General features: G+C 37.4%; 1 protein-coding gene and 1 non-coding gene across 5 annotated transcripts; one reads left to right on the forward strand and one right to left on the reverse strand.

The window, feature by feature from the left end:
• Window positions 1-1,371: 1,371 nt before the first annotated feature.
• ca12 (carbonic anhydrase XII) lies at window positions 1,372-16,787 on the reverse strand. 4 transcript variants are annotated; one of them, XM_026918767.3, is made up of 11 exons: window positions 16,335-16,635; window positions 15,086-15,106; window positions 11,752-11,931; window positions 10,186-10,328; window positions 8,875-8,970; window positions 8,713-8,776; window positions 8,429-8,586; window positions 7,957-8,083; window positions 5,858-5,878; window positions 2,579-2,660; window positions 1,372-1,758 (listed from the first exon to the last, which is right to left on the reverse strand). In XM_026918767.3, exons 1-11 carry the CDS (start codon window positions 16,396-16,398, stop codon window positions 1,680-1,682), a joined length of 1,035 nt encoding a protein of 344 aa, XP_026774568.1. In that variant the 5' UTR covers window positions 16,399-16,635; the 3' UTR covers window positions 1,372-1,679. The 4 variants fall into 4 exon arrangements, with proteins under 4 accessions (XP_026774568.1, XP_034163034.1, XP_026774567.1 ...); XM_026918768.3 differs by lacking the exons at window positions 1,372-1,758; window positions 2,579-2,660; window positions 5,858-5,878 and adding exons at window positions 7,217-7,300; window positions 7,632-7,688 and having other exon boundaries at window positions 16,335-16,632; XM_034307143.2 differs by lacking the exons at window positions 1,372-1,758; window positions 2,579-2,660; window positions 5,858-5,878; window positions 16,335-16,635 and adding exons at window positions 6,114-7,300; window positions 16,669-16,787.
• Window positions 14,374-14,446, forward strand: trnav-aac (transfer RNA valine (anticodon AAC)). The gene has a single exon. It is a non-coding gene; the product is annotated as a tRNA-Val (tRNA).
• Window positions 16,788-17,784: the final 997 nt, after the last annotated feature.

Genomic DNA, 17,784 nt, shown 5'->3' on the forward strand with positions numbered 1-17,784 from the left:
CTCATCATCTCTTATTCACAGATTAATTTATGAGTTGAAATGCAGCTTTGAATAGAACTTTAATGTGTGCTATACCCTGTGTTAAAATCTATTTCCTGGTTTTGTAACAAGGCCTACTGTAACCTGCTAGTTGAGTGCTGTAAATTTGTGTAGCTTGAAAAAATAAACCAAGTATGCTGCCCTAGTTTTTCACTATGCCAGTTTTCTTCAAACAAAAGTGGCCTGAAATGTTCATTGAAAAAAGTATAACAACAGTTCGACCATATATTTGACCTAAACATCATACAGTGCAGAACAAATGCAGCCATTATGGAAACAATTTTAGTGCACTCTTAACAATGTATTTATAATGCTGGTAAAATTATTTACACACACAAAAATACACATACTTTCTGTCAATTCCATAACTTTGATATTGTACAAACTTTCAGGGAATGCATGACTTAATCTCTGGAATTGAAGGATTTAAATGAAGGGAATGCATATTGAATTTTGAGAAGTGGGTTAACACAGATGGTATCTGCATCAAATCCAACATGAGGCAAACATGTCAGTGCTACATTATGTATATAACATACTGTGAAATACTTCATTTTGACCAGTATGATAATATAAACCATGTGAAGTGTGATGAATTTAGTGTAGTACTCAGAATATCAACACTAAAATGCAATTAAACATTTAAACTACAGGATTAATTTAAGTAATACTTCCAGCAGCATCTTTTTTTCACAGTTGTCTGTATTGCTTCTTTTCCGTGGAAGTCATGACCAGCTTTCACTTAGTGCACTGGAAGTGCCATCTACTTGAAAGATCAATGGGAGTGCATGGGAGTTTGTCTTGTGATTGGTTGGGGATAGTGCGGTCAAAGGTGAAACCACGTGCAGCCTAAGAAACAATGAGGCATTTCTGTGTTACATTCAGTGGGAATGAATTGTGCTCTATTTGCATGAAGCATAGTGCCCTTTCATCATTCTAATCGACGGAGCTGCACAATACTAAACACAGGGTGGAACCGACCTAGCTTCCCATCTCATGCCACCTCAGATTAACAGTGAACCATAATGTACTCGGACTGTGGCTGTGCTTTTCCACTACCTACGTCTGGATGGATGGGGAGACACAAATGTCATAGTCTGGGGGAACCATACAGCGATGAAGGATAAACCAACCTGAGACCATTTACATCTGCACTTGGCCTGCATTGTCTGCTGGGAAAGCACTCCTGTCTATGTGTGTGACTGCTGTGGAGAGCAAATGCAGGAAATGAGAAGAAAAACTCCTTTAACCCTATAGTTATATATATATATATATATATATATATATATATATATATATATATATATATGCTATATTGCGTGAAACGTTTCCCATTGTCTCCCCACTCAGAATTTTTTTGGGTTTTGGCAGCTTTATTCAAAAATGAATCAAAGGGAGAAGTCCATGCTGGAATGTGGCTAGAAGAAAACTTGACCTAGTGAGAGCAATCCATGCACGCTTAGGCAGAGTCATCTATATATATTCGAATGCAACCACCCAGCCCCAAACCCTTAAGTCAAGGTCAGAAACACAAATATAAAAGATTTATGGTGTTCTTCCCAGAGATATACTTTTCAAAGGTTTATTTTGGAAGATACTTCATTGCCCAGGTCTTCAGATGTGGGGTAGGAAAGACTGAGTTACATGCCTGTGCTCTTCTCTTTTCCTTCCAGTGGCTTGCATCCATCAACTTTTATGTTCTCTTGGTCAGCCTTTGACCTGAAGACACATTTTCATGCATAAAATTGACATTGCTGTGTACTCCACTTGTTAAGGCCATAATTTGTGAGTGATCTCTAATTCATGCCTTCTAGTCAGTTTATTACAAAAATAATATTAATTGAAATTATTTTCAATTAGTATTTTTTAATTAGTCAGTACTTTTTTGTTTTCATTATTTTCAGTGATTCAGCAGGGGAGGCCTGTGGATATCATTCAAATCATCTTTTCAAGTAAAAGACATAAAATATTTTAGGTTGTTAAGGTTATTAGGTAAGAACAGGGTTAAAGATGAAAATTTGATTTTGTTCTTGTTTAAATATTGCACTTTGGTCAAAAAGGTTTACACTTTCCATCCATTTTGTCCCTTTTCTATTAAATCTGGAGTTTTAGACAGAAGGTTAATTTTTGTTCCATAACAAAATATCCTTCATATTAACCCCATACTCATATTTGGGGTGTGTTTGGTTGATATCATTTTACTGTTACAGCTTTTCTGATGCTAGAAAATCATGATGCTTTATTTCCTCATCATCTTTGTATTAAGAACAAATAGAATAATTCTAGATGTTTATGTATTATATACATGCTGCTAGTGTTTCAATAACAACAGTGTTTACGGTTTTGTCCACATAAAAGTGAACAACTTTACATAACTTTTCATGAGTCACTGATATTTCTGGCCCTGTCTCAATAATGTCTGACTGTATTATAGTGAAACTTACGGATTTTGGCACTTGCATAACATGGCAGACTTTGGTTTAAGTCATAAGTTAGTCACTTCACAATAAGCTATATACTAAAAATGTTTTTACTTTACCTTGTCTTTAAAAAGCACCAAATGAGTGTGATGATGAGCAGAATGCCCAACCCAGAAGCCACCAGTAAAGAGATCAGAGCACCTGTAAGAGTACTGAGTGTGAGTGTATGAGGATACATGGTTGTGAGACACACTATGACATGTGAGTGAGATGTGTTTAAGTGTGAAGCAATGATTAATGGTTACAGAATAATGCATTTAAAGGTGTTTTATGGAATATATACAGAGGTTGCTAGTCACAGATTTTATTCTGCCTCACTTGTAAGTGAATTTGGATAAAAGTATCCGAATAATGAATGGTAATTTAGAACAGAGTGGTTTGATCACCTGACACATAGCTTAGTAAACATATTAGAGATATTTTGCATGCACAAATTCATCACCTTTATGTTATTACCAGTTAGTAGTATATGTTTAAAATCTTCATGTATTGTTCAATCACCCTATACTGTATATAAAAATATAATAAAATATATTTTGGACAATTAAATATTCAATGAAACAGTGGTGTCTGACAATCATTGCTATGCTTGCTTGATTAAGGTAACCAATATTCAAATTTCATAGAAGTGAATGAAATACAATTTTTTGGACAGTCAAAGGATGTTTTTTGTTTCTTTCATTTTTTTTTTTTTTTTTTTAGTTCTGATTGCAATTTTTGGAATGTTTTGCATAGGAATATAGTTTAGTTCTTCTCACAGGTGTGTCTATTTTAAAGCCTACAGAACAGACAGAACAGTTAGCTCTTAATTATACACTGGAGTAATATATCATGCAAGATCAAATGAGGCCCAAAGAAGGAAAATAATGACAAGTATTTTCCAGGCCATGCAAACGATTTCACGAATGTAGTCTACATGGGAGGTCAGAAAAGAAACTCTTTCAGCTCTTGAAATTATGGAACTAACATTTTCAAAAAGTTACATGGTGTGCATTTACATGGCCATGAACTGAAAAACTACTGTCCATATAGATTTCCTCCAGGTTCTCCAGTTTCCTTCCACCTCTCAAAAACATGCCAGTAAGTGGATTGGTAACTCCAAAATGCATCTAGGTGTGAATGCGTGTGCATGATACCCTATGAAAGACTGGTGTCCCATCCAGGGTGTGTTCCACACCACGATAAATGAAGATGACTGAATAAACAAATTACAAAATGTACTTGGCACATATCAGTAATAATTAGATGCTATAGAGGTCTCAATGCACTATAGACTAGAGACTAACACTTCTGTATGAAAACAGGACCATATCACAAAAGGTTTAGCTGACCCCAAAATCTTGCAACAGGACAGTGGTGGAAAACAAATATAAACACTTCAGAGGAGCTTAAAAGGAACTGTACACATAAAATTAAGAAAGGCATAGAAAATATTCGAAAATTGAAAGAAAAATACTTCTCAAACCAAGCGGGCAATGTAAACAGACAGCTACAAGAAACTTACTGAAAGTATGACAATATATTACTAGCCTAAATATCGGTCTGTACAATATATTTTATAATATGCTGATTAAATTCATTTTGATTCAGAAATAAATGTATACATGGGCATTACCTTTGAACAGTTTACATTTGTCTTAGAAAGAAATTTCACCCATAAGCTTTTTACATTTTGTTATACATTTTTTTCTTTATATTTACAGTTGACAAATTACAAATTAGTACAAACTAACTTTTAAAAATTGTTCATGTTATGTTACAGATGCTTAAGATTAGCCAGCATCACCCATCACAGCAACAAGGGGAATCAAAATGCACTACAGGTCTTCCAGCCCTGAGATAACTGCAGAAATTATAAACGAATTGATAGAAAGTGAAGTAGGAATTTGAATAAATATGTGCAATATGTACATTTTCATATCATCAATTCAGAGAACATTTTTATGCATGTTTAATAAGTGGCCAACATGTTTTTTGGCAAATTCCAATTGGGATTTCATATGGCTGACCACCCATAAAGCTCAGGTCTGAGGAGTGTCCGGGCCAAGGTTGTCCTGTGAACAACTCCTCCCATCTGAGCTATGGATCTCTCCAGCTCTTAGTTACTCTTGGCCTCTTGGTTGTGTCTCTGACTAATGCCCTCCTTACCCAGTCACTGACTTTTGACTTTCTAGGCAGAATTGCAGTTGTGCCATATTCTTTTCATTTCTTTAAATAACGGATTTAACAGTGGTGCGTGAGATGATTTTATAAATAACTAAATCCTGATACTTTTCCATAACATTGTCCCAGACCTGTGTTCTCAAACAAACTCTGGGGCCTTCCAGGAACAGGTGTATTTATATTGAGATCGCATGACACTTTAACTGCACACACTTGGATTCCAGTAAACTAATTATGTGATTTCGGATGGCAACTGTTCCCAATTAATCCCAGTTAAGTCCATTCAGTTCCAATTTGTAACTCTACAACATGTGGAAAAATTCAAGGGAACTTTGCATAAGTATTCACAAGGGGGTTTAGTATTTATGCAAACCAGTGTAAGTTCACTTAATGTATTGACAGCACTGAAATGAGGTTCATACCTATAAATAAAGTTTATTATGTTCTATGCATAAATGTTTTCTTATACCACTACATATTCCCTCTGCATGGGTTGCTCTGAAGAACCAAAAAAAAAAAAAAAAAGGCAATGTGGTTACTTTGACATGGCCCAGTGGAATCTTGTTTTGGATCAACCTTATGTGTATAAAATAATTTAAGAAACACACTAAACATTAGATTTATTCAGATAATTAAATAATTAACAGCATGTACTTTTACATCACTGTATGGATTTAAAAAGCGTTTGTTGATTAGCAACTTATGCTACTGACCTCACTGTGGTAAGTGTATTGTTTGTAGAATCATCAAACCATTTATAATTTAATCTTAGAATAAACTAAAAAATGTTATTTAGTGATGATTAATGTCATGGTAATGCCTTCAGAGCCAGCCACATATTCCAGATAAACACCACTTGTTACAAGCAAATGTTTTGATGACTTGTAAACATTGAAATGTGAGTGAACCATGCAAAACCCTAAAGCCACTATGGTAATATATATATATACACACTTAACCAAAGTAAAATATGATTTTGGTTGTATGCGTAATGCCTTGGAAGTATGATCAATGTTAAATTATCAGAAGGACAGTTTGCCATGTATCACTCAGTTGCCTCATACCTCATTCATACACACAGTGCAATAGGTTTTGCATGTCATTAGAAATGAGGATGTCAGTGAGGTGAGAGAGAAGACATATAACAATTTCTGACGTTAAAACATATCACATACCCCAGCTCCAAGTAAAGTCACCTTAGTGAGACAAAAAGAAGAAAAACACCTTAAGAATGAAAGAGGAGCATGCTGAAGTTACACTGTTTTGTTGCAGAAAAAACAGGTTACAATGTAGAATCATTTTAATTATGTAAGACTTAATGTACCACTCACAGCACCTCATGTACATCATATGTGAAAATACTGACACCATCTTGTAAAGCAAAAATTTAAAAAAAAGCATGAGAAGTGAAAATGTAATGAAAAGCAACACTTGTGCAGTTAAAGTGCTTTATTGTATTTTCTTCTACACATCATGATCGAGATGCTCCATTCAAAATTGTTTTGCAATCCACAAAAGGTGGCTTCCTTCCTTTGTGCTTTCTCTTTGGTCTAAACACACATCAAAAGCCGCCTGACACACTTACATAAAACACAGGAATGTTTATGTAGCCAAGCACCATTATTTTTCATCTTCTGCTACTGTATTCCACTTTGAATGACTGTAATTGCTTTACTATGTAATTATTGTGACACAAATAAAACAGAACCTAACCCAATAAAATATAAAAATATCTTCTTGCCAGGAAAGAGTCATATTGTATGAATTTTATATACACTGTTGATGTTTTGCCTTAAATCTTTTTATGTGGTCTGCACTTACTTCCTAGTTGAAACAAAATTTGTTTCAATGTTCAATATTCAGGGCTTGCGTGATAGAAGGTCTTTGATGACTATTATAATGTACTCTGCAGCCTGTGTTTATGGCCTCAGTGGGGTTTTAATCCTCCCACTCCATAGGCTGCAGTCTGTGATTAGTGGGCACCATGTTGTGGCTATTCTTCAGGACAGCAGCTTGGGTCTGCCCTGTTAGCTTGGTCAGTGCTGAGCCCTGGTACTGTGTCATGGACCTCTGCTTATGCCCCTGACTGACTTTTGTCAGGGCCTGATCCAGCTCATTTGCCTCATCAGTGGGTCTGGAACGAAGAAGGTGTCTGATTGTTTGCAGATCCAAATCAGATCTGCAGTTTAAGTAGCTCTTCAGGTTCAGCTCTGGAAACACGGCTTTTCTCAGAGCTTGGCTCATCTGAGCATCTGCATGATGTCTCCTGAGCCGAACAGACACATTTTTTTCCAGGGATACAAAACACAAGGCATCATCATTTATACCAAACATCCCCATATAGGAGCTTGCATGGGTGTTCTTCCAGACCGATGGATTGTTTCCAGTGGTGTCAAGATCCTTGTTCTTCTGATGTTTCTCAGTGGCTTGGCCCAAGCGCTGTTGCTTTGGATTGTTCCTCCAGTTTTTAACAGCCCAAGGCTTTCTTTGGAGCTTTGGCAAAAGATGGTGCAGTCCTCCATCTGCAAGATCTGCTAGGTCTCCATTCAGCAGCTGTTGGATGACCAGCGTCCTCTGCATGGGAGATGCCACTGAAGTGGCACCATGCAGCCCCCAGCCTGTACCACACACAGGTTTAAAGAAGTTCAAGCATATTACCAGCTGTAAAGGCTCTCTTCAAGCCATGTATGTCAGGTTGGGAAAGCAGTAGTACTGCAGACTGAACATCTTTTCACATAATCACAAAATTCAGCTTCAGAAGAAAGCGAGTGCACCATGCAGAAAGAACCACAAGCACCGGGTGAAAATGGGATATGCCTATAAATCATATCTCCATTTGCAGGGAAAGACACCAAGAATGCAGTAGCTGTGAAGTGATTTTATCTTTTCATAATAAAGCGTCTTCTCTAGACTACTATGTATACTCTCATCCCAGCATACAGCACTTACAGTGTTCTCATGGTTCAAACCAGAGTTTGAATGACAGGTTTATGTTCATGGAAGCATCTAATTTGAAGCACAAAGCAGAGTAGTTCAATCCACTGGGGAACAAGCATGTTAACAAAGAGTACAAGAAAGAATGCAGCCAGCAGGATTTATAGTATCAAATAAGCAGAGAGTGTAAGAAGAGGGCCCTTTGCACAAGCCAAGGCCATTTCAACAGCTCATTTTTATGCCACATCCCCATAACAAACCAAGCAACTGATCATACAGCCACTGAGTATGTGAATTTACCCTATGTTTCCCCACAGTAAGTATCCCATGCAGTACTCACCCTGCTGGAAGGAGACCAGAACCACTCTGTTGTCCATTAGCTGGGTTTTACGGTAGTTCCCAAACAGAGGCATTGGGGCTGATTCTTGAGCTTGAGAAGAGAACAGAGAGGTGGCTAAAGCCAGGTACTGTAAAAACACACGGCAAGAACAGAAACATAGCATTAATCAGAGATGGGTGTAATGGTTTTATAGCTGAAAATTAATATCTCATAATTAACTTTCTATAATTCTATAAAGAGCTTTCTGTTTAAAGCCTGAGTTAGTAAATCATCTTAATTGGAAGACAAAGCATTCCTTGGGATGCTCACAATCATTTAAAGATTATCCTTCTGTTTCAATGTTTCTGGGAAACTTAGCCCTATTCTTTTAATTCCATCTGCTGTGTTATTATAGCATTAAGTAGGAAAAGTTTAAAAACCTCTGCATTTAGGCATAGTTGAGTATGGGTATGTCTGGTTTATGCAGTTGTACCTGTCTGAGAGACATGCTGACTGGATTCCTGAACACTGTCCAGAGCACGCTGGGGTAGCAGGGGGGAGTGGTAAGAGAGCCATCGTAACGGTAATACTCATCCAGACGAGCAGGAAGCAGCTCCCGGATGTTAAAGCCTGCCACCTGCACTTTCTGACCTGTAACATGTAATAAGAACAAATGCAGAACAAATGTAAGCTTCAGCCTGAAGTTAGGTATAATATATCATATCATTAATGAACTCTTATTACTGCAACTCTTTTTAAAAGAAAAAAAAAATCAACCTTTATATTTAATGCCGTTGACATATTTGAGGAACTGGTCGAAAGCAGGATTGAACTCTCCCACCTTTATTAAAAAAAAAAAAAACAAACAAAAAAAAAACATTAAAAAGCAGCACTTTTACACTTTTACATTAAACTATTGTTCTTGAAATATCAGCTCACCTCAATAAAAATGCCCAGCACAGCAAGACCATCAGACTTGTCCACTGCTACGGAGATGTTGGGATACTTGGCAGAATTGAAATGAACCAAATGCATCTGAGAAAACCAGAGAGGAAAATGTTGAACAAAGTCATCTTTTCCTGGTTCACTTCATACTGCCTAACACAATGGTATATTTAGTGGCACTGCATTGCTTGTGAAAGGTTTCTCTGTTTTAATGTGCGTGTGATCTGCAGCATGCCGATGTGTTAGTGATAACTGATCTGAAGTTGGGTGCTATGCTGTCACTGGCAGAAAAACATTTGGGAATTTTCATTTGTGCACACTCTTAGAATTAAACATTAAAAAATGTCGATGTAGATCCCTACAATTCTAGGAGTGTTTCCCTGTCAGAATGAGTTCCAGGTAGAACCCTTTGTGGAGGCTAAGAAGCCTTAATTGCCAAGTGAACTGTTAAAGAAAAATCATTTTTTCTAAGAGTGTACCACAGAGAGCTGAGAACAGACGAATGAATCCTGATGAAACACCATTTGAAACAATAAGCAATTGGTGCAATAATAGACTTCTGGTTTTGTTTTTTGTTTTTTTACCATGCATTGTGTTGTTGAAGGCAGTTTTCTAAAATGCAAACTTTAAACCATATTCTGGTATTTATAGACTGGCTGTGGGGAATTCCACTAATTTAGCAAGTTGCTAATTTGAAAGCGATTCTCTCTGCTCAAAGCAGAGTTTCTCCATGAACCACCCTGAGAAACTTTTTGGTGAACTAGCCAGAGGCAAACATATCCAGTAAAAAAGCCACCATAAATTACTGGATGCCTATGCTTTTCCCTGAGAAGACAGACATCACTGGTCCTGCTTCAAGATGTACTTGAAGATGACGTGGACACTCTCATTCATACCGAAAACAACTAAATCAACTAAATGTGCAGGTGCTGTTCCAAACACTAATATTAGCTTCCTCATCCTAATCCTAAGCTATCTCCAATGCATTCTCAAATATTATAAACATTGTAATTAACCTATTTTATAAGACAGCAGTGGTGCCTTGTATCATTATACTCTTTCAGAGGTAAAGACATGCATGTACCTGCTTTCTCAGCCCTAAATTGCAAATGTCTCCAAGCCTAAAATCAGAATGTTACATATTCTGTTGGGTGAAATATAAGCAAGGGTTGTGATGAAATCCAAGCTGCAAGACCAGACACCAAATGCGCTGTGAATTATAAAGTAAGAATGAGCCATAAGCTCTTTCTGCCTCTACTAATGGGTGTATGCCATGAGACAGAAAGAAACCGATTAGTGTCTCACCTCTGCAGCAAACTGCTTGCCGTTGATGGTGTGCTCAGAGCCGGTCGGCGTGTTGGAGGAGCCCCAGTGGAAGTGAAGCTGAGCTGCTGAGTAGCGATGTGGCAGACCAGAGAGGTGCATCCGGGATGGCAGAGACAGCTGCACTGTGGTTATTAAACACAAACACACACTTCACACCTGACTCAGGTGTTTCTGTTATATGCAATGATGTCATTATAGGTATGTGGCAATGCATAAAATAAAGAGCTCAAAAGCAATACACTATCATGGGTTAAAGGTAGAGAAAGATATAAATCCAGTCTGTCTCATTAATAGCCAAAAGCTCAATGTGTCTCCGCTCTGCCATAACACAAGCACCACTGAAACCACAAGGATGCTATGAGATCAGCATCCCTCATTCACACCACAAACACCTGTCTATTCTAAGCTGTTAAAGAAAGTTTTAATAGTCACAGCTTGAATACCAGAAAGGTATTGACTGCAGGTCTGTGAGCGTGTGTTAAAATTGTATAGGCATATATGATGCCTGATTAGAAAATGTCCAAGTTCAAAGAGAATGCACAAAAGTAACAACTTGCAAAGTAAATGCTCACACAAAGCATGCAATAGAGAATAAAAATAGGATCCTGTTGCTTATGTGGTACTATTTATTTTCTTAACTAGGGTTACCAGGGCTATTATTATGCTTTAAACTTGATATACACCTGAAAATGAGATTGACGCATTTAAGAGATGGCACACGCTTTGCTGTTTAACAGATTAGCTACTGTGTGAGTCATGACTAAGAGCACTCCATACTTTACTTACCTAAAATATGAGCTGATTGTTGCTTTTGCACACATGGACAGTTATCATAATAAGAGGGTGATTACAGAAAATTGCTGTGCTTGACGTACAAAAAAAAAATCATGTTGTCATTTTCTCCATGCTGGACTAGAAACGTGGCTTGAGAAGAAAGACTATCTTCCGCATTGTGGCTGATGGACACGTCTTCACTAGTTTAACAGCAGTTCATCATTTCGCTTATCTGTGTATGCATTTATTATGAAAGTGAGAAAGCGTTAGCTTGGAAAGTTATAATGAATTGAGCATACAGTGCCAGTCAAAGGCTTCTGAAGCGTTTACAGTTTACCCACTGTTGGCAATTAAATATGAATAACTAATTATCAGTTGATCCATCAAATCTTTGTATTTATGGACTTGATCACACATAGATTTTAATGGGACTCTAAATGACTGCTTTATTAAAGGCAAGTGCTCTTGTTTGGTAAAGCAGTTACTATAACACTAAGTTACAATAAGCCTAGATTTGTCTTACATTTGAAATTAGATTAGATTGTTAATATCAGCTGTAAGTCAAATATATTGTATGTTATAGGCCTATACACATTACTGTAATCATGCGCTATATGCTACAACATATATATAGATTTTTTTCCAATAAAATAATTTCTTACTTAGATTTTCTAATCCCACAGTATTTAAACCCATTTCTTAAAGTTTAACCAACATGTTACTATAAATATTCACTTAAAAACTTAAGTGCTTAACAGAGATCTCACGTACCAGAGTGTCCATTGTTGCTAAGGGTGAGCTGCTCTTTGCTAGACAGGTTGTAGTCCTGCAGCTGAATGGGCTGCAGGTCTGGATCAAATCTCAGCAGCTCAGGCTGGAAGTTTATGGGAGACTGGAATGCCCCTCCACAGTATGGGTAATTCCTGGACCAGTGGTGTTCTCCAACAGGCCCTAAAACCAATAGCAGTAAGCTAGAATTATGCACATCTTTTGCCATAATGCATTATACATTGCTGCTGTAAATTTTAGATTCATTTTTTTGTCTGAAACAAGCATGTGTTGCTTGTGTAAAGTTCACAAGATGCCCACAAAGACATGCCCAGGCTACTAAGATCAAGATTCTGAAATGCTCTTGTGTACACAAGACTGACTCAAAACTGAGCAGACATGTAGCCTGCAAATTGAAAAGGTTTTGTTTGAATTTTGAACAGAAGCTCTAGGAATTGCTTTTCTATAAATCAAGTCTTTTGTTATAAAGCCACTAAAATAAATACACAGTCTTGGATTAACCATGATATATATATATATATATATAACCATGATTTGTTGGTTTTTTCCAAGATGTTTACTAAAATGAGATATGACAACATAACATGGTAACATATGACAAACTGTTTTCTCTGCCAGAAGAGGTCATCTCCACAAATGCCTAACCACAAAACCAAAAAGGTTTTGGTGTATGTAATAGACCATAAGCCCATAAGCTGCCAACTATATTGCAATGCTAATAAATAACTGAAAAAACAAATGTGCAAACAGACATAATGAAACAGTAATAAAAAGGATATTCAGTTTTATCTTTCACCATCATGAAAACTGTGACTCAGTCAGGTCAGTGTGACAAAGGAATAGCTGTCCACAGTGTGCCAATGGTGGTGTCACTACCATCTCTTTCTTCTCAAGCATCATTAATAAAAAATTAGACGATTTTGGATAAATTACATAACATTACATAACAGCATAACACCGGCAGGGGAAAACAGTAGCTTGACATTCAAATAACATTTTATAACTTGTGTTCTTTTTTCCTTTGCAACCAACATATATAATGATAAAATGTATTTTGTAATTATCAACCAGGCTTGCGGTGCATATGGACAAACCATTTAAGTCCCCTCAAGGAAAAACACACATACACACAAACCCACATAATGTAAAAAGCTGTAAAAAGCTGTGATGTAATATTCAATATTGCATACACACATAGTCAGTCTTTTTTCTTTTATGTTTTTGTGCAGCTAATGTATGCGACATCTGAGCAAACATTTACATAACAGGAGAAATATTACCTTATCTGATGAGTTGCACAGGTCTAGATGATGATCATTTGTATCAAATAGACACATTTCAGATTTATTCTGCATGTCAATGGACTACTAAACCCTCCAAAGCCTAGGACAGCACAGCTTCCGTGGTGGAGCCATGATCAACAGTAAGTATTAAATCCAACTACATACAGTAAATGTTTCAGTTGGTAATTTCCTAACAAAATATGCTGCAAAATAGTAAAAACATGAAAATAAAGCCTATGCAGATATAAGAACAAAAGACACATAATTAGCTCCCAGCTGACATCATTATCCTTGACACAAGTTCTCTTAAAGGCAGGCAACCGGGACTATTAAAGGCAACATATTTTATTTTGGGCATAATTGCTCACTATCCATTTCATTTGCCAATTTAATTTGGGCTAGTTAGAGCACTGTAATCACACAAAGTGCTTGTGGTTAACCCATAATGGCATGGCACCATGAACGCATGAATTCTGAGATCCCTAGAAGCAATACAACACACTAAATGAAGTAAACATCTGAAAGGACGCAAATTATGACAACATAGCAAAATCAACAATGCTCTTACTAAAGCCTTAGCATTTTGAGCTGTAGCTAAAAGTCAGATGACATAACATGATGCAACCTTACAGTCACGAGCAGTTCAGATATATAAAGCCACAAACTACTAGTGAGTTTCCTATGGACGTTGTCTCTGAGAGGTCAAATGGTATTCATCCCCAGAGCTTGAAAGAGAAGAGTTTTTTTTTTTTTTTTTTTTACTCATCTGGACTCAGCAGGTCCTGAGAGCCAGTGGTCTGAAGGACAACTCAACCAAGCTTAGCTTGATAAGAAAGGAGAAAATCCCCTTCATATGTGTTTAAGCCAAGTCTCAGACTATCCTATCATGGCATAGCCCATTAGGGGATAGTTTTAGGAATGGTTTGTTCCAGTACTGTAAAAGCAACATTTCAGTGCAGCTGTGTTATACAATTCTCTGCTCTCAGCTATTCTGTTATGGTAGCTTATGTTAACTATGTGGTTAGCGTTAGCAGTGAAAATTAAGAATTTTATTTATGAATAAACCCTTACCAATTTAGCTCATTTAACTGTCTGGCTAGCTGTGAAAAATAGTGACATTTATGAATATGATGTAAAATTCTATCAGATGATAATGCTAGTTGGCTAAATCCTGTCATGGTTAGCTCATGTTAGCTATGTCAGCTAAAATCCTCTCACTAATTTTGTCAGGTGTGTTAATGTTATTTAACCTGCTGGCCTTAGAAGTAAAGAGCATCTCCTTTTAGCTAGCTGTGGAAATATATGTGGGTATCTCTACAGGGTTTCCGTAGTGTAGTGGTTATCACGTTCGCCTAACACGCGAAAGGTCCCCGGTTCGAAACCGGGCGGAAACATGTTTAGGTTTTTTCCCCCATTGGGGGACGAATAAAGGATGATCTTACATATGAATATCTATGACTTGCGAAGACTCCCATTGAAAGACATGCCCACAATCTCATTTATGGTGTTTAAGGCACTTACACCACTAAAAGCCACTGTCATTTCCATACATGGACTCCAACACCACACCCACATACCCATATATGGACACACCTTGGGTTAGGGTTAGGGTTAGACACACCTTCAGTGCTCAGACAGACCTTATTGCAATAAGGCAGCACATATTCATTTAAAACTATAAAAAGACCAGTTATGCAATTAAAGAAAAAAAAAAAACAATTATAGCAGCTCAATCTCACAGCTCAGTATAGAGTGTTAATAAAATTGTCTTCAACTAGGCTAACTACTCAAATGAGCTTTTAACATGCTTAAGAAATGGTAAGTAATTTTATTTAGGAGCACATGAACCGCCTGAAGGTGGTTTTGCCGAATTTACTTAATAAATGAGGGATTAGCAAAAGCCAAACAGTAAAAAAGGCACTACATAGAATGGTGCTTTTAAGGCAGCCTGTGCAAGACTTGTGTCAGGCTCAGAAATGGCATAACCAAAACACTATGTGTCCACATTGGATATACTGTACTATTTCACTTACCATCATATGTCCATTTTCCACCTAAAAGAGAGAGAGAGAGAGAGAGAGAGAGAGAGAGAGAGTTAGAGAAACGGTCAATAAAACATTCTGAACCCAAAAACAATCTGAAATGAAGTCTGGGAAAGAATTATGACACTCAATAAAAGGGGCATTATTTCTGAGTCCATGTCCCTGATCTACTTGGGTGATGCATACAGAGACCCCTAAGTCAGTGAAAAGAATGCATTCCAGTGCCACACCAGTGTCTCTGGTCGCAGCATGAATGCCTGATTAGTGCCAAATGTTTCACTCAATCCTGCTCTCCGGCTGAGACTCTGACACCCAGTTGAGTTCACTGAGATAACCATGGAGATTGATGGAGAATGTTAATGTAAGGGCTGAGATCCACACTTAGGCATGTCTACTGAGAAACCTAAACCAATGACAGTCATAATGCAGGCATAATGCTGGAATAATATAGCTAGTAATAAAGTTAAAAGTGAATCAAAGTATCCACATCAGAGCAATAAAGTTTGAATGCATATAAAATTGCCTCAGATAATACTTATAAGCCTGTGAGGGAAAAAAGGTTTGAAAGACACTAGTCACTTCCACTAGACAACAATGATCACTGAGTCCGGGAGAGTTTTTCTGAGTGCTATGCTGAACAATGTTCTTAATTGTTATCATTCCAATTATATTTCTAATATAAGTTTCCCAACCAACGATCCTAACAGTATAGTGTGCTAAAAAAAAACTCCACCACTTTAAACCACAAACCTTTTCATTCATTAAGCTGCAGACTGAGACCATATGAGGAAGAAACCTTGAGAGGAACCAGACTCAAAAGAGAACCCATCCTCATCTGGGTGACACTGGATAGTGCAGTTATAAATTAATCCCTACTTTAACTGTATACTATAAGGTCAAAAAGTGCACTTGTGTAACCAGGAAATTGATTATAGTTTACACATAATCATGCAGTTTCCTCATGCAAAAGTCTCAACTTCATGCTGTATCCTTGTTTCCATGGTTACTGCTTCTACACCAGCACATTCCAAGATCCACAACAACACTTCACTGTGTGTTTTTGCACAGAATGTAGTTTGAAACAAATGCATGCACAAGTGGACAATGTCAGTCAAAAAGCAGAATATAGCCTAGGTTAAAATCTGCAGAACATCATTCAAAACAGTCAAGCAGTATAAAAGCATGCAATGCAGAATATCTGAAAATCTCAACCTTGCAAAATATTTGTTAAAAATCTTACCACTGGAGGACAGTGGAAAGGCTATTAGGATCATTATTAGCAGAGGAAATGACATGATGCCCATATAACGAAGTAAATCTGCTCCCCCTCGCCTCTGTTTGTTGCCTCATGAGAGGACTCATAACAAAGGTGTCCAGAGGCGCCTTTTATAAGCACGCTGCTGCATTCTGTCTCACCATGACGTCACCGCCATGTCGGAACACACCGCGTTACTTCAGCCGGCTTTTAGGAGCGCGTGTGACTTCATACACAACTAATTAGGTTCAGACAGACAAACAACACTGAGGCAAAACAAAGCATTATGTCAGAAAAGCGAATTAGGCGAAATCTTTACCTCAGAGTTTACCTCAGGACCCAGTTACGTCGTGTCGAGTCCCCTCAGGAGAAAATCATCAGTGCTGTAGAGAAGGACAAGTGGAAGTTTGGAGCGCGCGACTGCCGCAGCCAGCAGGGGGCGACAAAGAGCAGGACATTACACTCTCAGGAAAAACTATGAAACTACCTTTTCTTGTCCTCAAGCGCAGGGGTTCTCAAACTCTTTGCACTCAGGCATCTTTTTAACTGTAAAACTAAAATTCCCTGGACTCCCTCAGTCCAGATTTATTTATTTATTTATTTTTACAAAACTATGTACAAAACTATTCAAAAATGAGGCAATGTGTACAATATTAATAATAGCTTTGACAATAGTGGGTTGTGCTTTCCCTCACTGTAACATTAGATAGATAGATAGATAGATAGATAGATAGATAGATAGAAAGAAAGAAAGAAAGAAAATGCATGAAAGAACCAGGGTCCTGGATTCGATCCTGACTTAGGTGACTATCTGTGTCTCTGTGGGGTTTCTGTGCATGCTCTTCTTGTGTCCACATGAGTTTCCTCTAGGTTCCCTGGTTTCGTCCTACTTCCCAAAAACATGCCAATAGTGTGTGAATGTGTGTGCATATGGTGTGCTGCTATGGACTGCCATCCTATCCAGGATAGACTCTGAATCCACCATGACCACCCTAACCAGGATAAAGCAGTTACTGAAAATGAGCACGAGTTAGAGAGTGATAAAAATAATTAGGATGACTCAAAAACATACAATTATGTACCTTACATTTTTAAGGTACATTATATCCATGTTTTTATGAGAAAGCTATATTTTATAGGTACAAAAGATAAGGGTACCACATCAGCAACAAGGAAAGGCACAGTTTAGTACCATTTTTGTGTACATGATGGCTGCCATTTGGGTTACATCCATATTATGCATATTCATTCATTCATTCATTTCAGTAACCTCAGGATCAAACTGGGGACCCTGAAGCAGTGAGGCTGCAACTATATAATCCAAATTATAAGTGCACATTCAGGCAATATAGGCTGCATGTAGAAAGCTTTGTTTGCTTCCTTTGTTTTGTTTCAAAACAAAGTAAGTATTTTTATTCCTATTATTGACCATATT

This window comes from Pangasianodon hypophthalmus, chromosome 9 (genome assembly GCF_027358585.1).
Source record: "Pangasianodon hypophthalmus isolate fPanHyp1 chromosome 9, fPanHyp1.pri, whole genome shotgun sequence".
Lineage (NCBI taxonomy): Eukaryota > Metazoa > Chordata > Actinopteri > Siluriformes > Pangasiidae > Pangasianodon > Pangasianodon hypophthalmus.